Below are 26162 nucleotides of genomic sequence, written 5' to 3' on the forward strand. Positions count from 1 at the left end.
AGCAATGCTGCAGCCTATTAAGTGAAAACCATGATTTCACTACCTGCAAGCCACACACAGCCCTCAAACACATTGGAAGCATATCTTATTACACTTCTCTACATGTAAAGGTTGTTTAATTTTAGGTAAGATTCATTCTAAGACCTGCTTATATATGTCAAGGTAGTTATTTTATAACCATCTACACCTATTCAGAAAGTGTTTTGGTATACTTTAAAAAGCAGGACACTCAATTCACAGGAGTCGACATGTGTCAACTTTTTCACTGTAACACAAACATAACAGTTTTTTATATGGAAAAAGACACATAAACCACACCTAAGAGCAACAAGGATGTTTTTCTACTTGCTCAGATATACGGAAGCTGTCGGTGCGAAAACGGACAACATCCGTCTGTACACGGTGGCGTATGCTCTGATGTACGCCAGGTATCGGTGGCTAAGAGGGAGATCTGTCCATACACGGTGGCGTACGCTCAAGTGTACGCCACTCCCCATTGTCTGTGTTTGTGACCGTCCGTGTGCGGCTGTTCTGTGGGCGTACGGGAAACGTACCGTGAAACGGACCGTACGTCCGTTTCACGGACCTAGCCAGAATAAGGCCCTATGAGTCAGAGTAAGCCTGGAACGCATACTGGGACTTGGAGAACCACAAGTCCTAGCATGCGGCCCATTATTGGGCTTGCTGGGACTCTTAGTTCCACAGCAAAACCAATAGTTAAATAAAAGCACACTGGCACATAAAAAATAAAACTTTATCTCACACGGAGTCCATTCATCCATACTTACCTATGTTGATAGAAGATCTGTCCCCAGGAATCCATAGTGGAGTACCTGTAGAAGCAATTTATACTCACCCCGCCCCCAAGCCAATCATGGTCCGACATGGGTTTTTGATTGGCTAGCGGGCGGGGCAAAGTCCCGGTCTGGGGTCGGAGCTCCGGATGTAAACAAACCCGCCCCCAGACACCATACTGCATTCCCTCACTATAGCGAATTCCGACTGAAGAAGTGGCCTGACATGCAGGAAAGTGTGGCAAGGTAAGTATACTGTATGTATGTATGTGTGTGATTTTGTTTATGTATGTACAAGAATAAAGTTGTACTTCACTGGGAGTCTGTGTTTTTATTTTCACTTTGGTTTTGACTTGTTGTTCCACTGCACAACCCAATGGTTTTTTTACACCCCAAAAATCAGCCCAGCACCCGCCTACCAAGGTGGCCAGAGACAGCCCCGGGCTTCAGCCCTGGACTGGTGAAGCCTGGGAGAGACCCATTTATTGCGGGTCCCCACTCCCTTGGGGACCCTGCCCAGGGGGTGGGTGATGTGACAACCAGGGGGACTTTGCATAAAAGTGTCTCCTGGCTGTAGCTTTACCCTGCTAGCTGTTGGAGCCCAGTGCTGGTTCCAAAATATGGGGGGAACCTTAGGTTTTCCTCCCCCCGTATTTTCGGAACCAGGACCGGTCCAAGAGCCTGGTGATGTTTTCTTAAATACAGGGGAACCCAACAATTTCCCCCCCTTATTTGGGAACCAGGACTGGCTCAACGAACCTGGGTCTTTTACTTTTCACTTTCACTTCAGTTTGTGCAGCCCTGAGACAGCACATGAGCAACCTGTCGCAGGATCTAGCTCCAGTCTAATAAGATCATACAGATGGAGAATGTTGGTACGATCGAGCCGGAACATCTATATAACCAAATCATCCGGTAATGCATCTAGGTTAAAATGCTTATTAATAAACGAGGCCTACGCAGCCTCTGTGTTACCTGCTGTAGCTGCTGGTCATGCTCAGTTTCATAACCACGGCGTCTACGTTGGTGCAACTGGCAGGACTTTAGTTATCCCACAGCCCACACTGCAATATCAGGGAAGTTTTGTGGTCCATTATTATGTATTGCTTGTACAACATATGCAATAAACCTGCACAATGGATTGGTAACATGGCACTGCAATGTATGCCCTATCATGCCTATAATACACCAGTACGGGCAGTAGTAGTTAGCATTACTGCCTCACAGCACTGAGGTCATGGGTTCTATTCCCAACTGTGGGTGGGTTTACTCCAGGTACTCCGGTTTCCTCCCTCAATCCAAAAATATGGTAGGTTAATTGGCTCCCAATAAAAAATGTACTCTAGAATGAATGTACATGTGGTAGGGAATATAGACTGTAAGCTCCACTGGGGCAGGGACTGATGTGAATGTTCAAATATTCTCTGTAAAGCGCTGCGGAATATGTCTGCGCTATACAAGAAACTGTTAATGAATAAATAAAAAAAAATCAGATATCAGATCTGCCATTTTTTCAACAAGCAGATAAGTGTGTGTGCTTTATGGCCTTTTATAAGGAACATATTTGGGATTATCTGTGGGCTAATATGTGATTGTATGCACACGTTAAAAGTCTTGTAAAATATACCTGCAAATTAAGGTGTACAGATGGAGACCCTCTTATTCATCTCCAGCGCTCACTAGAATGTCCCCACTGGTGAGCACTGGTGGAAAGGGACTCCAGCTGACTGGGATGTAGGGGCCCTGGTCCGACCCCCCCCCCCCCCTTCCCCTTCCCCCTCCGTCCTTCCCAGGTAGCAGCAGCACACACCTACAGCATGTGCTGTGCTGACAGCAGGCTCTGCATGAGCATCTCACTGACAGCATGAGAGCTCATGCTGAGCCTGCTGTCAGCACAGCACATGCTGTAGGTGTGTGCTGCTGCTGCTACTGAGGGGAGAAGACAATACCAACAATCCCCCCTCGACTTTAGACAGTTTTTTTTTTTTCAAACATTTTGTGGGCGTGACCTAATCGCGGGAGGTGATCACACCTCCCGCGATTAGGCCAAGCCCCCAAAATTTAACCAGGGCCTGGCATACCTTTCAGTGGCCCTGCACATCCCCACCACCTCCCCCCTGCATCTGTTGATTGGTCCCATTCTCTCCCTGCCCTTACTGCAATCTTCAGTACCACCCCTCTCACCTTAAACCAATATCATACCTAGAGGTATTAGACCATTGATTTTGCTGGCAACCTCAAACAAAAAAATGTACTTACCAGCATGTCATCAACAAGGGATATCTCAGGTTAAGCAGCTTCTTTCATTGGGCTGTGAATACTCCCCTAAATATTGATGATAATGTATGGCAAATGGTTTATGGTATGCAAACACACTTCCACCAAAGTTACATGGTAGGATAGTTTAGAAATGCCATTACCTGAGAAATAGCGCCTTATGATCTCCCTACACATCAGATCCCCCCTCCGCGTACCCCTAACTACCGTGGGTGGGGTAGTGGTACTTGTGTATTTTGGCGGCGCCCCCGATCTCCATCACGCGATGTGTACATCGCATGCCATGCACCCGATGGCATGCGATGCGATGCGACGCAATTTTTGCCCCCTATGCGATAAAAGATTGTATAAGCACCCTAAAGGGTGCTTTTAAGCACCCTAATGGGTGCTTACAATGTTAAATGCACCCCCACGCCACCCCCCCCCACTATAAACGTGAACCCGAAGCGTGGCGAGCGCAGTGAGCCCGCGAGGGGCGGCGGTACGTGTCCTCCGACCTTTTCATACCCCCACTATCCACGTCGGCGTGGAGCTGAAAATAGAAAGTGTGGCGAGCGCAGCGAGCCACCGAGCCCATAGCGTGGCGAGCGCAGCGAGCCCCGAGAGGGGACGCGGATACCTTCACAGGTATCCGCGTCCCCTCACGAGCTTCACAGGTGTCCGCGTAAAAATTGTATGCCATTGTACAATATCGCGCGATATCGCGTCGCATCGCATATTATAACATGCCTTATGGTATGCGATGCAATGGGCGCCGCCAAAATACACAAGTACCGGGGTCGTTTTTAGCTTCCTGCACGACTGCTGCATTGCCATCCTCCACGTAACGTGGTTGGGAAAGGGCACTGTTGTGTAACATGCAGCAAGCCTGGACAATCATCACTACTTTTGCTGGGTGGTAAAGTAGTATATCTGATGATCTGTCCAAACACCTGAAATGACTTTTCAGCACCCCGAAGGTGCGTTCCACAACATTGCGGGTGGCAACGTGTGCTTCGTTATAGCGGTGCTGTGCAGGGCCTTGTGGGTTACGCAGAGGTGTCATGAGCCACGGGAGACACCCATATCCTTAGTCACCTTTACAGAATAGTTGAGGTCAGTGCAGTATCTGGTAACATATGTGCATTTGTTTTACATGAGCAAGGGGGACAACACCAATATTCAAAGAAGTCTGGTAAAGGAGAGGGACTGATTACACCTATATATTGGTCATATCAGAAGGCATTTGGTGGTCCTGGAATTGGTCCCAGAGGGCTGAGTGACGCAGAATATAGGCATCATGGCAGTTCCCTGCCACCACACTGAGTATTTTTAGGTTGGCATCACATACCACCTGCACGTTCAGAGAGAGACACCCACGCCGATTGATGTAGACGTGTCCCCACACGTGCGGTGCCCAAAGTCCAATGTGGCTGCAATCTATGGCTCCCAGCACATTTGGGAATGCTGAGAGCCAATAGAAAGCCACCTTAAGGTCCTGCCACTCGGACTCACAATGTTGGAATCTGATATATGTTCACCACAACTTCTTGAAAGCAAGTAACACTTGAGTGAAAGTGGCTTGTGAGACCCCCAACGAACATGAGGTCACGGCCTGTGTGGAGCCTGTGGCCAAGAAGTAGAGGGCATACATTAATTTCTGCAGCCTAGACACTGCATAGTTGGCACCCCCATAAGGGTCCAAATCATCTCTCACCTGTTCATATAAGTCCACCAAGTTATTGCGGTTCAGCCGAAACATCCCCACAACCTGTTGATCCGAGAGGGAGTCCAGGTACAGCGTAGCACGATACCTACGTGAAGCACGTAGTACTCGGGGTACCTGGATCTGGCGCGCAGCTTCCTCCCTCATCCTGTGCAGCTCCTCCAAACGATCAAAGTCACAAACAGCCAGCTCAAAACTACTGCATAATCTCCATCTTTCAAACCCTAACAGGTGTCTTTAATGATGTTTGGGTATATGTAGGGGAGCTTATGTATAAAATTGAGGACACCTGTGATGAAATTAACCATTTCTGCACTTGACCAAAGTTGCTTTTGGGTCAATTCACCCATCAGGACCTGGTCTGCATCATTGGCGATTTTTAGACGCTTTTGAAATGCGAATTCCTTTTGCGAATTCCATTAAATAAGTGATTTGTATACTTTTCTATGGGATCTGGATGTGGTAAAAATGCAAATTTGAAACCGGCAAGTAAGAAAGTGCGAGTTATCGCACAAAATGTGCGATTTAAGGGACTTAGCGCACCCTATTAAGTAAGCGATTTCTGCAAAAAGTGCGATAACACCATTTTGTTGCCTAAAAAACGCAAAAATTCAACAAATGCATTCTTTTAAATGTCACCCTGGGTGTCACTCAAGTTTTACAGCTATCCAAAGTAATTGGTAAATTCTACTGAAATTGCAAATAAATAGAAAATAGTGAAATCCCATGTTATTATTATTTTTATTAATGAGTGTTATTATAATAGTAATAATCATTGTTAATAGTATCATCAATAATCAAATGTTTTTCTTTTAGATAATCAAATGTAAGGCTGCAGTATGCTGGGGACCTAAGCAGCCACTCAGCATTGAAGAGATTGAGGTTGCTCCGCCCAAATGTCATGAAGTTCGCATTAAGGTAATGATTATATAAGATGAAGGGATAATTTAATTAATAGTTTTTATTATTTTTTCATATAAAATAGGCTAACAATTGTTTATAAACTATGTGTTTTACAAAATGTATCAGCTAGAAGACGTTACAGATTTCAAAGATATTGGTTAGTTTCATTATTGTGAGATATTTTTTTTATTGTAGCAACATAAAATCATTGTGTAATGTTACTCCACATTGTACAGCATAATTCAAGTGTTCATTCAGGATAAAATGGCTGATGCAGAGTTGAATTCAAGTCGGAGTACATTACACTGGAAATGGGTAAGTGTATAAGGGCCTGATTCAGACCAGTTCTCTAGGATGCCTGTAATCGTAGCCTAGCGAACAGTAAACGCCGCCCCCGCACCCAGCCAAAAGCCCATCCCCCCACCACACGAATCCCCTCTCTAACATGCAAGAGGATGTGTACGCGAACACATCCCCATCTGACGGAGATTTCAGGTGAATTCAGGGCGGACGCTGACATCATGTGATCACAGCTGTCCTCCTTAAGCAGGTATCTCTACGCCTGCGTTTGCAGGGGAACACCCAGCTTTTTTAAGGGGATGCCCATAAAATTCTGGGTGTTCCCCTGCTGCCGCCACCTTCCCAACACCTTCCCCCCACCTCTGGAGCAAATTGCCAGGTAAGTGTGAAAGTTGCCAAAGCCGTTCACTCCTGGGGTTTGAGCATGCGCACACCAAACACAGGGAAGGGGCCAAATTTGGACCCTAATAAACGTGTCTGAATCAGCCCTTCGTGCAATAGTCATATGTTTTTACACATCCTTGAGATCACAGTTTTCCTATACGGTTGGTATTATCACAGTTGGATTCTCAGGCGTGTCTCTGCACTGGTCGGGGCCACCAATGCTACATGACTGGAGCACGTATGCTCCCCACAGAGAGGGGAATATAGTATTCCATAATAAACTGTATTAGTATCATTATATTAAGGGCCTGCAGGGTATTTTAATACAATGGTCTCCTCACAATAACTGGTGATAACACTACATTTACACTCCATTGGCTATTCTTACATTATAAGAATAGCCAAGGACATAGAAACAAAAAAGTGAAAATCTCACCTTACTCATGTCAACCATGTCTTTAAGCCTGTGTCGACATTTTCTCAATGTCGACCTTGGGTATGTTGACCATTTCAAGGTGTTGACCTAGGTATTATCTACCATTTATACTGTAACCATATATCCTATAAAGATAAGTGAGTTTGGTTCCTAGAGAACCGAACCCCCCAAACTTATCTAATCCAAGGCAAGCTTGCGGGCACTTCGATCCTCCACACCCTTTTCAGGATCCAAATCAAGGCCAGATGTCATCATTCCACTATTGGATTCTCAAGAGATTCGAACTCTTCATTCCAGGTTGTGGATGTTAGACAGCACGGACGTGTCAATGCTGTCTGCTGCTGCAGGGCACATTACTAAGGGGCACATTATTAAGGGGCATTGCTAAGGGTCAATTGCAGGGAAGGTGACGTTCATGAGTTGGTGCTTTCAGACATAAGAAAATACTGGGTGTTTGCACATGAACTACACTATGATGTATTGAGGCTTGGTGTAAAACAGGGGTGGCCAAACCTGTCCAAGATCTACCAACAGTTTATACTTTTTCAGGCAACCTGTGGATCCATAGTAGAAAGGAATGCAGCAGGTTTGAAAATGTGACAGTTAGTAATGACTACAGCTGTGCACCAGCTAGGTGATTTGGAAAATGTGGACTGTTTGTAGATCTCAAGGACCAGTTTGGCTGCCCCATGGTATAGAAGAACACATCAATATGTTGTAATGATATAACTGAGATGTGTAACAAGCAGTGGTGACTCCAGAGGTGAGGCTGCAGCACAGTCCAAAATTCATCTTGCACCCCTTTCTTTGCATTATGTGCTCTAGGAACATTTTTTGGCATACTGTAGTTTATAAAACTGCTATCCTGTCTGTCACTGCAGTGCCACTCCTAGATATGCCACATGTTTGTGGTGCCAACTTTTGTCATCAAGCTACCTTGGTGCAACCTTTTGGCCTAAAAACAATCTTGTGATCTGTGAGGTTTTCAGAATAGACTGGAAATGAGTGGAAATGGATGTTATTGAGGTTAATAATACTATAGGAACAAAAACACCCCCAAATAAAGTGGTTTCAGCTGTTTTTATGATTTTTTTCCAAACAAAAATACAGATCAAAAACCTGCAAGGATGGTTTTGGCAAAACCAATCCAGATCCAAAACCATAATACAAAACCCAAAGCATGGCTCAGTGCACACCCCTAATATCCTACATGCCGGTAGAGGTCAGAATTCTCAAACCAGAACGGATATCTATACAGAAATACAAATCCCCATGTGCTGCCCCTTTTAAAAAGTCCTGGAATCTTCCAAGTTTATCCCTGCCTTCTAGGGCTATACATAGCATTGCGCTTTATGCTTATTGGCTCTGCAGAAACAAGGATTGAATATGGGACCAGGTTTAGGCCGGTTAAAACATGATCCCATACCACAAGTGTAAACATTACCGATGATCATCGGTAATGACAACCATCAATGGCAATCGTACAAGTTGCCATTTATGGCAGTATACTATGGAATGGATGACCCTTTAATGGTTTCACCCATCGATGGTCATCGTGACTTCATGAGATTCAGGGGTGGAGCTATGTTCCATGTTATTGCATTTTGGGGTATAATAAAATAATAAACTATTATTTTATGTTTTGCCATCAATGCAGTGAAACCATCTGGGTCTCCCCCATCAATGGTAAACGTATTCTACATTGACCATAAACCATCAATGGCTATGAGTCATCGATGGTCAATGGCCATTCCCGGTAAACATGTCTTGGAGAAAACATGATGCTAATAAAGTTAGCTATAAATCTCAGAGTGCCAAGAAATATTAGAATTAACCCTATACACGCCTCAGCCTGTTTGACATATAAGGTATTTGAGCTGCTATTTGTCTGTGAAACCCTCTGGCATTTAATTATTCTTATAACAATAACACACAATAAACCATGCATATAAAACCTACTACATATAATAGATACATTATAACAACACACCACTATCTTATGTTAAAGTATGTTATAGGAACGAGGGCTAAAATGTTATCAGTCATTCTTGTGAAAAACGAGACACAGCTTGGATGTGCAATAAATTACCTCTTGTCTTCTCTCACCTTCATTTTCTGCTTTTATAGATCACCCAGGGTCACCAATGAATCTGGCTCCCATACACTATGCAATTTGGGCCTGATTTCACCTAATTCCAGCAGATAAGAGAAATCAGGTTAAATTGGCCAAACAGCATGTGTGCGGCATACAATCCAATGCGTGGGCCTGTGCGCAGTGGATTGCTGTACATGCTGCACGCACGATCTCCGGGTCAGATCCCCTCCTGGCGGCTTGAATGGGGATCACATGCGATACATCCAGGGATGCCAAGAGGGGGGGGGGGGGTGGAGCGGGTACTAATTACCCAGGCCCGGGCTTGCTGGAGGGGCCTGGCGGGGGCCCTGGTCCAACCTCCCCCTCTCCCCCTCCGTCTCACTGACAGTGTGAGTGCTCATTCTGAGCCTGCTGTCAGCACCGCACATGCTGTAGATGTGCTGCTGCTGCTGCTGATGCTGAAGGGGGTGGCGACATTAACACTTCGCCCTCGATTTTAAAGTGTGTTATCCCCCCTAAACATTTTGGGGACTTGGCCTAATTGCGCAAAGTGGTCACACCTCCCGCGATAATGCCACTTCCCCAAAATATTACCGGGGCCCAGCATACCTCTCGGCTGCCCTGGATACATCACATGCAGGAGTACCACTCAAGGGTAATTGCATGCGAGTTCTCCACAGGGAGAAGTCACATAGTGTATGGGGGCCTTAAATGTCCCACTTTACTCTTCCCTCTTAGTTTATCTACACAAACCAAAGGGATCTCCTTTCCGCTAACTATTCTGGTACCTTATCAAGCATGCATGCTGTGCTAGTAAAGGAGAGTGGGTCATAGCATGAAACTAACATACTCTCAACATTGTTAGGTCCCCAGTCTGGACTCCAGTATGGCCTGAAAAGGGGACATGGCTTTGGAAAAAGTGCTGTGGCTTCGCAGAAAATCCACGATCGTGAAGCCACACCCTGTTTTTGTCACTGTGGGGCATGGCCAGTGCTGTATAAGCTTCTGGCCACGCCCCATGTACCTCTGCCTCCTGTGAATAGATGCTGTGTGCATGATTAAATAACTAGTGTCCTTGTACAAACCATAGCAAGCCAGATATTTGTCACAATGTGATTGGATTATCAATGCTATTTAATACATTAATCCAGGATCTTGCACAACACCATTAAATGCAATTTAAAATTTTACTTGAAATCCCAAAATGTTAAATTAAAATTATATACATTTCTGCAGATTGTGGCCACTGGAATCTGCCGCTCAGATGACCATGTTATAAGCGGGACGATAGGTGACATGAAATACCCAGTAATATTAGGCCATGAAGCTGCAGGGATTGTGGAAAGTGTCGGAGAAGGCGTAACTGACCTTAAACCAGGTAAGACTATTAGAAACGCAAACTTATTATTCTTATTCTTATTTTAAATGTTATAAAAAAATAAGTTCAAAACTCATTAAACTGACATTTTTCAGAGGTTTGACCACATTACCCAGAAAGTATATACAAAGTTTTATCAAAACTTTCCAGAGCTAGTACCAGTACTCGAATTGCCAATCATTACGAGGGGAAACTTTGAAAAAATCTGTCATGAGCCAATCATTGCTCGCAGACTGTCAGTCAATGAGAAGCCGACAAGTGCCAGTTACTCATGGGCTGGCGGTCTGCAAATGGTAATTAACCCCTTCCTGACACAGCATGTTTTTGCCTTCCTGACAGAGCCCTTTTTTTCAAATCGGACATGTATCACTTAAGTGGGGATAACTTTTTTTGCTTTTACTTATCCCAGTGATTTTGAGATTGTTTTCTCGTGACACATTGTACTTCAAGTTAGTGGTAAATTTGGGTCGATACAGTCTGTGTTTTTTTTGTGAAAAATACCAAAATGTCGTAAAAAAATGGAAAATTTAGCAATTTGCAAAATGTTAAATTTTCTGCTTGTGAGACAAATAATCATACCACTCAAAATAGTTCATAACTAACATAGACCATATGTCTACTTTATGTTTCCATCATTATTTCAACTTCCTTTTAATTTTTTTGGACACTAGGAGGCTTACAATATGAATAGCAAATTCTCAAATGTTCAAGAAAATTTCAAACACTGATTTTTTTAGGGACCAGTTCAGTTCTGATGTGACTTTGAGGGACTTGTATGTGAGACACCCCCATAAATGATGCCATTTCAAAAACTGCACCCCTCACAGTATTCAAAACAGCATTTTGAAAGTTTGTTAACCCTTTAGGTGTTTCACAGGAATTAAAACAAAGTGTAGGTGAAATTTCAAAATTTATTTCTTTTTGCAGATTTGCAATTTTAATACATTTTTCTAAGGAACACAGTAGATTTTACTAGAGAAATGTGACTAAAAATTGATTCCCCCAATTCTTTTGTTTTCATAAATATCCTATATGTGGCCCTAGTGTGCACGTTGACCAAACCACAGGCTTCATAATAGAAGGAGCACCTACTTGATTTTGGAGCCTCCTTTTTATGAGATTATTTTTAGGCACCATGTAGGTTTCTAGGCACCATAAGATGCTAAAATTTAGGAACCCCCCCACAAGTGACCCCATTTTGCAAACTACACCCCTCAGGGAATTCATCTAGGGGTATAGTGTACATTTCAAACCCCCAGGGGTTTCACCAATTGTGGTACAACTGGGCAGTGAAAATGAAAAATTACATTTTTTACACAAAAATGCAGTTCTGGCTCAAAATGTTTCATTTTCACAAGGAATGAAGGAGACAAAGCACCCCAAAATCTGTGCCCCAATTTCTCCCGAGTACGGCAATGCCTCACATGTGACCAAAAAATACCAGTTGGGTGCATGGCAGGACTCAGAAAGGAAGGAGTGATTTTTGGATTTTGCAGCTCAGATTCTGGTGGAATGTTGGTGGGTGCTATGTCGCATTAGCAAGACCCCCCAAGCACCAATACAGTGGAAACCCCCCAGAAGTGACCCCATTTTGCAAACTACACCCCTCAGGGAATTCATCTAGGGGTATAGTGTACATTTCAAACCCCCAGGGGTTTCACCAATTGTGGTATAACTGGGCAGTGAAAATGAAAAATTTCATTTTTTACACAAAAATGCAGTTCTGGCTCAAAATTTTTCATTTTCACAAGGAATGAAGGAGACAAAGCACCCCAAAATCTGTGCCCCAATTTCTCCCGAGTACGGCAATGCCTCACATGTGACCAAAAAATACCAGTTGGGTGCATGGCAGGACTCAGAAGGGAAGGAGTGATTTTTGGATTTTGCAGCTCAGATTCTGGTGGAATGTTGGTGGGTGCTATGTCGCATTAGCAAGACCCCCCAAGCACCAATACAGTGGAACCCCCCCACAAGTGACCCCATTTTGCAAACTACACCCCTCAGGGAATTCATCTAGGGGTATAGTGTACATTTCAAACCCCCAGGGGTTTCACCAATTTTGATACAACTGGGCAGTGAAAATGAAAAATTACATTTTTTTACACAAAAATGCAGTTCTGGCTCAAAATTTTTCATTTTCAGAAGGTATGAAGGAGAAAAAGCAACCCAAAATCTGTGCCCCAATTTCTCCCGAGTACGGCAATGCCTCACATGTGACCAAAAAATACCAGTTGGGTGCATGGCAGGACTCAGAAGGGAAGGAGTGATTTTTGGATTTTGCGGCTCAGATTCTGGTGGAATGAATGGTGGGTGCTATGTGGCATTAGCAAGACCCCCGAAGCACGGTGAAATTATGAACCTAATAATCCATAGATGTGTGGTATATTTTAAAACACTCCTTTATACATAGGCCGGGTTTGTCGGGGCAAGTGTCACACTGGAAAATAGTTTGCTTTCTTATTCCCTTTTTATAGCAAACTTTGCACCTTTTTTGTGTCCTGCCCTTTTTTCCAGTGGAGGGGATTTCATCAGGAAAATGCTGCCCTGGTACAATACGGGGGCCAGTACTAGAAGTACTGGGGCCCTCTGCCTGCTGGTTCCCAAATATTAGGCCCTTTATGACTTCCTCTTGAAAGTGCATAAATGTCCCCCTCTGGCCGGTAGAACGGAATAGCACGTAAGCGTTATACAGTGCCATCTGGATGATATACACGGCCAGCTTCTTGTACCAGATTTTTGTTTTCCGCAGGGCACTGTACGGCTTCAGTACCTGATCTGAAAGATCCACTCCGCCCATGTACCTATTGTAATCCAGGATACAATTAGGTTTTGAGGTGTGGGTACTGGTACCTCGTACAGGGACGGAGGTGGTACTGTCTCCGTGAATTGTTGTCAGTATAAGGACATCCCTCTTGTCCTTATATTTGACCAACAACATATTTTCGGTGCATATTCCCCTGCTTTCACCCCTTCTCATTACTTGGGCAATGTGCGTTTTTGGGAGGCCTCTTTGGTTCTTGCGCACAGTACCGCAAGCTGCTGTACCTCTTGAACCAAGGGCCTTAAACAGGGGGATGCTAGTGTAAAAGTTATCCACATAGAGGTGATAACCTTTATCCAGGAAGGGGTGCACTAAATCCCAGACAATTTTTCCACTAACACCTACGAGGGAGGGGGGGCATTCTGGCGGTTCAATTCTTGAATCCTTCCCTTCATATACCCTAAACATGTGGGTGTACCCTGAGGTGCTTTCACACAGCTTATACATTTTTATGCCATACCTTGCCCTCTTATTGGGAAGGTACTGGCGGAATTTAACCCTTCCTTTAAAATGTATAAGGGACTCGTCTATGCAAATAAATTTTTCAGGGATGTACATCTCTGCAAATTTGGCACTGAAATGATCAATGACCGGCCTGACTTTGAATAGCCGGTCAAAGGTGGGATCATCTCTGGGTGGGCACTGTGCATTATCGTTGTAATGCAAAAATTTAAGGATCATCTCAAAACGAGCCCGAGTCATGGCCATACGGTAAAATGGGGTGCTGTACAGAACATCTGTACTCCAATATTGCCTAATTTCTGGCTTTTTTACTATGCCCATATGAAACACCAGACCCAAAAACGTCATCATCTCTACTGCATCTACAGGGGTCCACCTAGCAAATGATGACGTGGGGTTTTGAGCAATAAACTGCTGGGCATATAAATTAGTTTGGTCCACCATTAAATTTATAAAATCATCAGAGAAAAATAATTTGAAAAAGTCAATTTCTCTGAGACCTGTGGAATCAAATTGGATTCCTGGCATGGCCAAAAACTCAGGAACCTGGGGCTCAAAATTGTCTGGTGGTGGGGTCCATACGAGATCAATTATTGGGGGGGGTCTCAGCTGCTCTATGGGGGCGTCTTTGAGGGGGTCCCTCATCACTAGAGGAGGAAGAGGAGCTTAAGATGAATCCTTCAAATTCCCCGCTTGCCTCACTGGCTGTGTCAGAGTCAGAGGCAAGCATGGCATATGCCTCCTCCGCTGAATACATTCTTCTGGATGACTGGGATGACATTTGGGATGACTTTTGGGATGCCATTTTTATTTTTGTGTTTCTGGTAGTGAAATGTTTCAACACGTGTATAGTGTAGGGGGGGTACAAACTTTATTTCAACCAGGGGGGTATGTAGTGTGTAGTGTGTATGTAGTGCAGAAAAAAAAAATACTTTATACAGGAATTTGATCCCAATAAAAAAAAAAAAAAATTGATGGGGTTAAAAAAAAAAAAAAATTTGAAGGGGTTAAAAAAAAAAAAAAAATTGAGCACAGATGTTGGTCAGTAACGTTCGTCACTGAACAGCGCTCAAAGGCAACAGGAATTTGATCAAAAAAAAAAAATAGATCAACCCTGTGCCGAAAAAGCTGATCAGTGATGTACGTCACTGATCAGCGCACAGTGGCCACAGGACACCCACAAAATCACAGTGTGTGTAAAAAAAAAATTAAAAAAAGACCCCACAGCACCCTCAAAAAAAAAAAAAGGTGATCACTGATGCGACACTGATTACCAGTGAGGGGCAGCAGGTGCACAACCTTTGGTGCACCTGACAGTGCAACTGGCAGCAACTGACAGGTATATATAAAAAAAAAAAACCTCTGCACCCCCAAAAAGTTGCTGATCACCTCAGATATAGTGATCAGCACAAAAGGCGGGGGCAGCAGACACAAAATATAGCACTCTCTATCACTCTGTGTCACTATCTCTCTCTATCTCTCTATCTCTCACTATCTATCACTCTATGACACTGCAGCAGCAGCACTGACAGGTATATATATTAAAAAAAAAACCTGCGCCCCCAAAAAGTTGCTGATCAGTTAATTTATACTGATCAGCACAAAAGGGGGGGCAGCAGTCAGTTATATAAAAAATATATAGTACAATCTGTCACTATCTCTCTATCTCTCTCTATCTCTCTCTATCTCTCTCTATCTCTCTATCTATAACTCTATCACACTGCAGCAGCACAAAATATAGCACTCTCTGTCACTATCTCTCTCTATCTCTCTCTATCTCTCTCTATCTCTCTCTATCTCTCTCTATCTCTCTCTATCTATAACGCTATCACACTGCAGCAGCACAACACAGGAAGTCACAAGTAGTAACAGGATCCAGGAAGCATCCAGCACGCTACAAGCAGTGATCAGGTAAGTATTTGCAAGGATCAGGTCAGTATACTACGGCAGATAGGCACGGTGACCGCACTGCACGCAATTCCAGACCGGAATGGCGTCTGCAGTGCAGTCACCGTTAGTTTAAATCCCCCTCCATGGCTGTGATTGGTTCGTCGGTCCGACGAACCAATCACGGCCTTTGGGGGCGGGGCGGGGTGAGGTGGGGTGACACCAGTGTCACCCTTACACCCCGTGGTGATTGGTGCTGTACTTTACAGCACCAATCACCTCCGATCCCTGTGTCACCGGCGAACGTTATTCGCCGGTGACACAGAAAACGCTGTAATTGGCTGTTCACACTGAACAGCCAATCACAGCGATCGCCGACGGGGGGGGGGCGGCATCACAGCCCCCCCTGGGCATGCAGGGACATGTCTGCTGTCAGGGACAGCAGACATGTTTAAACTGTCACCGCGTCTATAGACGCAGTGACAGTTTAAAGCCATGACGTACATTTACGCCTTGTGTCGGGAAGTACTTCCCGACCATGACGTAAATGTACGTCAAATGTCGGGAAGGGGTTAATGTCCAATTGGTGGCAGTGATTAAAAAGTGTCTCCTTTTTTTAGATTATCAATGGGATTACAAGGCAGCATTGGCTGGCAGCAAGTGTCAACTTTAAACTGGTGGAGTCATGAACCAGGGCCAGTGAAGTAGCTTGGCCAGGACCCAATGCTCTTGGCTCTGCCTCTATCCCATAAGGAAGTATGGTGTCGGAAGTGATGACAGTGACATGTGCAATGAGTGAAATAGGGGAATGAGAGGCATAGGGGTGAGAGAGTGGATTAAAAAGAAAATGGGTAAGGGAGGAAAGTAAAAGGAACAAGGGTAAGAGAGGGGAATGAGAGGCACAGGGGGTGATTTATTTAAAGGAGAGGTGCAGGGGGTGAGATAGTGGCAGGAGAGGTGCAGGGGGTGAGATAGTGGCAGGAGAGGTGCAGGGGGTGAGATAGGGGTGTTGTAGTTGCAGAGAGTGTGATAAGAGCAGGGGCTAAAAGGGTAGCAGAGAGTGAGAGGTGTAGTGAAGGAGAGAAAGATGCAGATAATTGGACACAATGGAGGGTATATAGGGAGTAAATATAGGGAGTAAGAGGGTCAATTAGGATGAAAATATGGACATACAGTATGAGGAGAGTGAAAGCTAAAGGAAACATATAATAAAGCAGAAAGTTGGGGGAGGAGCCGTAAATGTAAACAAACATTCATGGTTTCTCCCACTAGAGGGTATGTGTGCTGTGGTTTGGTTTTTTTATACCCCAGGGATGCCCACTATGGACCGGAGAGGACGCGATTTACGCTGGAGGCCTCGGTAAGTATATTTTCCTTTGACAAGTAACCACTTGGAATTCTACCGGACAAGGGGACAGGCCAACGTTGGAATCCATAGGTGAGTATTTTATGACTGATTGTAGTGTGTATTAAAGTTTCATTTCTCTATGTGTGTGTGTGTTTTTTATTTGTCTATTTGTTCTGTTATTGAACTACATGTGCCAGCGGGCCCTTTAATGCCCCGCATGCTGGGGCTTGTGGTTATATAGCAAACACAATAGTTTTAATTCCATTTTTTACGCAATATCATCAGCCCGATGCCTACTGCCAAGGGGCACCAAGACAGCCCCGGGCTTTAGCCCCTTTATTGGGCGCCATTTAAAAAAAATGATTTATTTATTTAATCTTTTTTTACACAGAGAAGCCTGCACGGATCTGACTGATCCACACAGGCTTCAGTCAAATACGCCGGGAAAATGAGGAGTATTTTCGGATCAAATACCAATCGTATTTTACATAGGGCTGGTTAGTACATTTAGAATCACTATTTCAATGAATGGTGATTGTTATTATTCATATTCTTTCGATGGTGTATGCATTCATATTCCCGAATACGAATACGTCTGTGTAAAGAATAAGAATTCTGTACACTCACCTTTGTAATTTTGGAAATATGAATTTATAGCCGTATATAGGTAAGAATGTCTATGTATACAGTATATGGCCATTTGTAGCTATTTGTATTTTAGTGAAGTGTGTTGAATAAATGTGTATATTGACATTCTTAATGCTGAAAGCACATAACTCTAATCTAACATGACAGCATGGATCATCTACATAAACTCCTTCCTTTATGACACTTAAACCCATTTTAATGTTCAAAATAATTTCTGTCAAATAAGTATTCCTCCATGTTCAATTTTTTTTCTTTTCCTGTAGGAGACAAAGTCATTCCGCTGTTTGTTCCTCAGTGTGGAAAATGCAGATGTTGCCTAAATCCGGACAGTAATTTATGCTACAAAAATGAGTTAGTAATTTGTGCATCATCATAAGTAAATATTAAAAAGGCATATTAGATTAGATACTTTGCTTAATAGCATATTTCAATGTAAAAAAAAGATAGTTCTTTTCTGCAGAGATTAATTGTACTGAAACTGCGCAGTATCAATGCAGTAGTCAATACATTTCATATCTTTCTGTGAAGTGTAGAGTCAGGTGCATGCTAGAATGTATACCTCCCAAATGTCCCGATTACAGCGGAACAATCCCGATATTTGGGGACTGTCCTTCTGTCCCTCCCACAGCTGGCAATGTCTATGGGCAAGGGTCAGTTCAGGGGAGCCAGAGATCACTGCTGCTCTGCAAGGGGGGGGGGGGGGGGGGGGGGGATAACTGACTAGTGATGTAGAGTATCAAGCACAGTGGGTCATTTGCCCATTTCAACCTATATGGTTTGATAATTGTAGCATTTATCAAGTCACTTCTATAAAATGATAGGTACTGTATGTATGTGAAGCCAATCCCGGGGCATTTTTTCAATCCTGGGATTCGGGATTGAAAAATGCTCAATCCCGGGATTCCTGGGTTCCCGGGATTGGCTTTCCTAATAAAAAGACGCCCTGGCTGCCCCACATTTACTTACATATGAGGGTGCAGCAGAGTTGCCGGTCAGTTTCATACTGCCGGGAGCCAGGAGCCCGGTTGCTGCGTGGGGGGACGGGTCGCCCATGCTGCTTGCTGGGTGCGGGCTGGCGTGCTGACGTGCTGGCTGGGTGGGCAGGTGGGCGCACTGGCTGGCTGGAATTGAAATCCCGGCGTTTTGGGGGCCAAATCCCGGGATCCCGATACCGGGATTGGCCACCCTATCTGGCAGCCTGCAGCAGCTATTTGTGGTATATTTGCCAATCAATAGTGTGCCTGCAGCTGTGCATGGGAACATGCATATGCACAGTAATGCATGGTGCACAATGTGACTACCTGCGAGAGGGAGTACACACATGGCAAGTGTAACATGCAAGATGAAGAGAATCACATTTGTAGTGGGCTGCTTTGGGCAACCTCTCCAACGGGCCACTTCTCCACTCTATGACTTTGAGTAACACATCCAAAAGGTAGCATGTGCATGTTTAAACAGGGCCGGTGCACCCCAGGCCGGAGCGCCCCAGGCGAGTCGGGGTGGGGGCGCCCCGGTGCCGGAGGAGGGGGGGGGGTACCTGTCCTGCGGCACTGTGTATTTAAAGCTGGCGGCGGAGGCAGCGGGGGGTCCCTGCAGTCAATAAGAAATAACGAGCGCTATCCGCCGGGCTATGTGGAAGCGCTTCTGTTGTGAAAACACTGTCCGCACGGCGCACGCTGATTGGCTGAATCTCAGCCAATCAGCGTGCGGACAGTGTTTTCACAATAGAAGCGCTTCTGCATAGCCCGGCGGATAGCGCTCGTTATTTATTGACTGCAGGGACCCCCCCGCTGCCTCCGCCGCCAGCTTTAAATACACAGCGCCGCAGGACAGGTACCCCCGCGGCAGGGGGGCAAAATGCCGCCCTCCAGTGGCCGGCGCCCAAGGCAAATGCCTAGATTTGCCTAGTGGTGGCGCCGGCCCTGTGTTTAAAAAATAAAGCTGACACTTCCGGTTCCGGTTAGCAATGGAGTAGCTGCTTGCTCCAAGGCTCCCTCCTGAACTGACTGAAAAAGCCACTTTACACGGCCAAAAGCCTCCCTATTATTCTGGAGTGCCCTTACTGTGAGACGGTGAGGACCATACTCTGCAACACAAGCGGGGCGAGAGAAGAATCCTACTGGTCGCGGTAGCGGAGACGCTGAAAGCCTGCTCGCAGAGCGATCACCGCGTCACAAGCCGGGAGTCCGCGGACGCCAACCCCTTCACCTCTGACGGCAGAACGCTGAGAAGGGACACCCAGACCTGCAAGCGTCAACACCCAGACGGCGGGTCCCCCCGCATTCCAACCACCGCCGGACAGCAGGTACCATAGCGGGGAGTGCGCACGTCGTGTCAGACGCGTGGCGCACTACACCGCCCAGAGCTGCAGACTCGGCACTTCTCACCTCCGCAAGCACACAGCATCATACATGCTAACCCAATACTGAGAAAATAGCCTACCATTGGGGGAAGCTCCGCCGGCGCACTACTGCTCCCAGGATATTGCACTCGAGCAGTGACGTCATCACACCAGGGCAGCCGTTAGAAGCCTCAACTGAGCAGCCCCTGCAAAAAAAGGCATATCCCTTCCCTCCTCAGAAACCCTGCATTAAAGCCTATGGGGTTAAACCCACCAGTGACCCTCTCTGCAGCCTAAGCTGAACAGTAAAGCAAAAAAAAAAAAAACAGTTATACTTTCGATAATAGAAACTTTCGGACGTGAATCAGGTTACAAAGTAAACCTCGACAAATCCGAGATAATGATTTTGGGGCAATATAAGACTGATCCCTCTTCCTCCCCCAGTTTGTCACAATTAAAAACTAGAGCGACCCAGATTAAATATCTAGGTGTGCAAATTCCGAACACAACGGAACACCTATACAAATTAAACTTCACTCCCATAATTACCAAAGTGATTAACCTGATGAATACTTGGAACAGCTTTCCTCTCTCTCTCTTAGGTAGAGCAGCGGCAGTCAAAACAGTGATCTTTCCTAAGGTGTTCTATGCACTCCAGATGCTCCCCATAGCTATACTCCAAACCGACATTAAAAGGATAACATCGGCAATTTCTAAATTTTTGTGGAAAGGGCGTCGGGCCAGGATCTTGATTGCAAAATTAAAAAACCCTCGGCCCCAAGGTGGATTAGGAATACCCGACTTTGAGCTATACTCCAAGTCTATATTCTTCAGATACGCAGGGGACTGGTTGCTGGGGAGGTCTACATATACGGACGCAGCACTAGACCGGGCAGTCCTACATCCTTTCTCACCTGCGGCACTACTGCATATGAAACATTCTGATATTCCCTCAAGGATACTCGCAAATGTCTTATTTAAAGACACATACAAGAATTGGGTGGGGACTAACAAACTTCTTAACCGTGAATATCACACTTCGCCCTACCTACCTCTGTGGGGAAACCCCGGTTTCAGCCCATCCCTGACCAATCCTGTTTTCAAGATCTGGCTTAAGGCTGGCGTGGACCTTGCAAGCAGGGTGTTCGATCCAGGAGGACACGTTGCCTCTTTTGCTGACCTTCAGGAGAAATTTTAATTACCAAACAACACCTTTTATCTCTATCTTCAGGTGAGACACTATGTGTGGTCCTTGGACAGGGGCCCCCTGCTGGGCAAGGAGACACACCTTATCTCTGCCATACTTCGGGCGTGGGATACTGTAGAATATAGAATAAAACACTTATATCCCTGTCTAGTAGAGGCAAAAAATAAATCTAGACCCCTCACACAGGACTTAATAGCAAAATGGAGCTCAGATATTACAGATCCGGGTAGACTGTCCTCTTCCACAATAATTCACTATGGTAAATGTAATCGTTACTTATCCTCTGCCTACTTACAAGAAACACACCTAAAGACATTGCATAGATCATTTATTACCCCCGCCCAGCGTAGATACATAATTCCGGGGAATGCGGATTCCGGTGACTGCACTAAATGCAAAATGGCAAATGCAAAATACTTTCACTGTTTCTGGGAGTGCTCTAAAATCCGTCGGTATTGGGCAAAGGTGACAGCTTATGTCAACAGGGTTCTGGGAATATCAGCCCTGCCAACACCAGAGGCTTGCCTGCTCCTTGATTTTAGCTCTTGGAGCCTCGCTCCTCACACACCACGTTGGGTCCCCTTTCTAGTGATCACGCTAACTTTAGCAAAAAAAACCATACTAATACATTGGACTAAAAAATCAGCGCCCACAATACGAGAACTGATAGGCAAACTATTACAATTGCTATATTTTGATGTGAAAACCCTTATGATAAATGCAGGGGTGTCCGCAAAATCCTTCCATGACAAATGGGACGCCTTCATAAATTCTATGGACGAAGAATCACGTATCACCATACAGGGATTCTTTAATAAGGGAGAGTGGGAAAGAGCAGGTCCCCATTTGAAAGGCTTATCACCAGACCTGGCTTCGAACTAGTGAACTCTTCTCAATTACTACTCTTTCTTTTTGACGCCATACATATTGTACCTCCCAAAGGAACTACTCAAACAGCAAATTAGCTAATGCCTTCCTAAAAGTCATAGATACTCTATTGTTGGGATGATTGTCAAAGAGAGCTCCTAGATTTGTTCCTTGTTTGTTACCTGATCCGATTCGAAGTCGGCAATACCCATTTTAAGTTATCAAATTATCCACTCATATGCTAATCTGAAACCCCCCCCCCCCCCACCCCTGATGTGTCTGTTCTACGTCTATATTGCATTATATCAAATTATTGCTTAAGTAACATCTGGCTGTTAACTTCTGACATTGTAAAACTGTCCTATTGCAAAAGAAAAAGCAATGTTCAACTTCCTTATACAATGTGCAAAGCAATTGCTTATCCGTTCTTTTTCGCTTTATATGTATGTCTGTGTATATGAAAACTTTCAATAAAAAGTTAAAAAAAAAAAAAAAAAATAAAGCTGAAAATATAACATATACAGTATTCATATATTTTCCTTGTATTAAACAGCATTGGGAAATATAATGGAATGTTATTGGACAACACCAGCAGATTTACCTGTAAGGGAAAGGTTATTCGCCACTTTATCGGTACCAGCACATTTACAGAATACACTGTGGTGGATGATATTGCTGTTGCTAAGATACATAAGGATGCACCGCTGGAAGAGGTCTGCTTGATTGGATGTGGTTTTTCCACAGGATATGGCTCTGCTGTGAACACTGGTAAAGTAAGTAATAACATATTCATTATTTCCAGGTTTTAAAAATGTAAAAAGTAATTTAAGGAAAATAACAACAGGATAAAATTAAACAGAGATTAATGCCCCTTTCCCACTGCAGCTCTTAAACGGTATATTGCCGTTTTATCCCCACAATTTACCGTTTAAGGCTGCAGTGGGAAAGCGCCAGAATTGAAATACCGGTTAAAATTAACCGGTATTTCAACCCGTTTTAAAAGCAGAGTCCTACACGTTTAAATACCGTTTTTAAGGCAGTGGGAATGCCTCTTAAACGGTATTTAAAAATCCCACACTAATTCCCCCTCCCCTGGTACCTTTCCTGGAGGGGTACCTGCACCGCACCCACCCCCTCCCCTGGCACTTACCTGCGTGGGGGATCCGGGCAGTGGGGTCCGGCATCATGGCATGGGCACAGCACTTCAGGTCCCTCCCTGTGGCTGGTGATGGATGCAGGGCAGCGGGGTGGGGTCCATTTGGGATCCGGGCAGTCCCTGGGGCTGATGGTAACTAGTAGTTCCCACTATGCGCATGTGTATTGAGCGCCGTGCATATAAATGAGCAGCTCATTACATATGTGCATATGTAATGAGCGGCTCATTTGTATGCACAGCGCTCAATACACATGCGCATAGTGGGAACTACTAGTTACCACCAGCCCCAGGGACTGCCCGGATCCCAAATGGACCCCACCCCGCTGCCTCCCCACTGCCCTGCATCCATCACCAGCCACAGGGAGGGACCAGAAGTGCTGTGCCCATGCCATGATGATGGACCCCGCTGCCCGGATCCCCCACGCAGGTAAGTGCCAGGGGAGGGGGTGGATGCAGGGTAGGTACCAGGGGAGGGAGGGGGTGCAGGGCAGGTACCAGGGGAGGGAGGGGGGGTGCAGGGCAAGTACCAGGGGAGGGAGGGTGGGTCCAGGAAAGGTACCAGGGGAGGGGGGGGGGGGGGGTTATGAAAGACAGGCATTTTTTTTTAAACGGTTCACTGCGATGGAAATAGCACTTAAACTGTATTTAAAACGGTAATCTTCTGCAGTGGGAATGCTAATACCGTTTTAAATACCGTTTAAAAATACCAGTACTTAAAACGGGTCTGCAGTGGAAAAGCAGCATAAGACAACACTTGGTTCCACTGCCTGGGTATCTCCCAATTGTTCCTCTGAAATCAATAATATTGCCTTTTTTGAATGCATAACACCTTGTGTAATTTACTCCCCGTGTGTGATTCCTTTTTTCCAAGTGTAATCACTTAAGGCAGTGATTCAACACTTTTTGAATCATTGCACTCTAGATTATCAGATTTTTTTCCTGGCACCCTAGGTGTAAAGTTTCTTAATGAGAAATACATAAAAAACAGCCACAGCCGGGTGAAACTTTTTATGCAAGTTCCTCCAGCCAAAGCATTCATCACCGTGGCTGGTCTGCCCAGGCAGGGACCCAGGAGGAGTGTAGTCAACCCTCCCCCCCCCCTCCAGAGTAACCCCTGCACAGGCTGAAGTCCAGGGTTGTCCCAGGTGTCTCTGAGGCAGTGGGCACCGGGCTGATAAATGGTTAATAATAGATTAAACTATTGTGTAATGTTGTGGAACTACAAGACCCAGAAAGCCTGCACTGCATGCAGGGACTTGGAGAACCACAAGTCCCAGCCTGCAGAGCATTAAAGGGTCTGCTGGGTCTTATTGTTTCACAACATGACAAATAGTGAAATAAAACACACACACACACACACACACACATGAACAGTATAACTTTATTACACACTACATTCATTCACACATACATTACCTATGGATTCCCTCAAAGGCCTGTCCGAAGGTTAGTCCCACCCACCAGCCAATAAGGAGCCTTTGGCTGGTGGGTGGGACTAACCCCCGGCATGTGGGAGGAGCCGCAAATGTAAACAAACTTTTGAGCTTCTCTCGCAGGGGTATTGCCAGGCAAAGGCAGCGAAAGATCCAGGAGGCGTGTGGTGAGTAAAAGTTCCCTCTACAGGTACTCGTTTCGATTCTACTTAGAGAAAAGGACGTGCCTTTGAGGGAATCCTTTATTTGGGGGTCCCCACTCCTCCAGGGTCTCTGCCCATGCTGACCAGCCAGGGGAACTTGCATAAAAAGTTTCCCCCCGCTGTGGCATTACAGCATTAATGTCAGGTTGCCACATTTAAGTGGCTAATAGCAGGCCTGCACACTGTGTAAAGTAATTTTCTCATATGCTTTTTTAAGAGAAAATTGATAATTTTTAGAGAGAACCCCTATATTTCATTTGAGATCCGGGGGGTGCTGTACCCAACAGTCATAGGCTGAACATTTTATACAAAGAAGAAAGAAAGAGACTGTTTTATGGGACGCACACTAATACAATTAAAGTAAAACTTAACTTTTAATAGTTTTATTTTCAAATTCCCTTTTAATAGTTGGTGGTGGCTGGTGTCTTGTGATGTCGAGAGCCTGTACACATGCATCAACCACGATAGAGGGGTGCAGGCTGCACGCTATTTCCTTAATATGGAAGCACACTCAGATTTCAACGAATTTTTGTTGGAATTATTGGAGTTTATTCTAACAAAAAATTTCTTTGTATGTCAAGAATCCCACTACCTCCAGGTGCGGGGGACGGCTATGGGGACGGCTTGTGCCCCCACATATGCCAACCTGTACCTGGGGTGGTGGGAGAGAGAGGTTGTTTTTGGGGAGTCATTGGAAAAATATACCAATAACATCTTAATCTATATGAGGTATATAGATGACATCCTCCTCCTCTGGGAGGGAGAACAGAGCGACCTGATTAAATTCACACATTCTCAACACCAATGAGATGAATCTCAAACTGACAGTGGAAATGAGCCAGAAAGAAATAAATTTCTTGGACTTGACAGTAAGAATTGATGAGGAGGGTACCATCTCAACGGACATTTTTCGCAAGAAAACAGCAACTAACAGCATACTGCACTCAGATAGCTCGCACTTGCCATCTACAATAAAAGCTATTCCCAAAGGGGAGCTAATGCGAGTTAAAAGAAATTGCTCAGATATGGATACTTTCCATATTCGGGAAAGAGAACTGCAGGAGAGATTTAAAAAACGAGGCTATAGCAACAGGCTTATTAAGAAGGCGACCAAACAGGTCGAAAACCTCCCTCGAGAAACTCTCCTGAGACCCAAACAGAAGACAGAAAGAGATGAGATGATCCGTTTTGTAGGTACGTTTAACATCTATTGGAAAGAGATCAATTCTATACTCCAGAGACACTGGAAAGTCTTAAAAACAGATCAAGATCTTAAAGAAACTCTGCCTGACAGAGTCCAGACAAGTTGGAGGAGGTCGCGAAGTATTAAGGACACACTAGTCCACAGCCATTTATCGAACAAAGTCGAATCAACAACAATTAATAAAGGCTCAAAAAGCTGTGGACACTGTAAGGCATGTCAATACATGACTCCGAAAATGACATTTCAGGACAAATACAATAAGGAGTGGAGAATTGAAGGCCTGATAACATGCACCACAATAGGCACCATTTAT

General features: G+C 44.9%; 1 protein-coding gene across 1 annotated transcript in view; it reads left to right on the plus strand.

Annotated features, from left to right (window-relative positions):
• The window catches only part of LOC146065503 (alcohol dehydrogenase 1-like), a 64017-nt gene that overhangs the window by 16396 nt on the left and 21459 nt on the right, over positions 1-26162 (plus strand). The window contains exons 2-5 of the mRNA XM_083179048.1: positions 5593-5694; positions 10131-10272; positions 17702-17789; positions 22407-22626. Coding sequence (XP_083035174.1) covers positions 5593-5694; positions 10131-10272; positions 17702-17789; positions 22407-22626 — 552 coding nt within the window. The remainder of the gene's footprint in view (positions 1-5592; positions 5695-10130; positions 10273-17701; positions 17790-22406; positions 22627-26162) is intronic.

Source organism: Crinia signifera, chromosome 1 (genome assembly GCF_055691185.1).
Source record: "Crinia signifera chromosome 1, ASM5569118v1, whole genome shotgun sequence".
Lineage (NCBI taxonomy): Eukaryota > Metazoa > Chordata > Amphibia > Anura > Myobatrachidae > Crinia > Crinia signifera.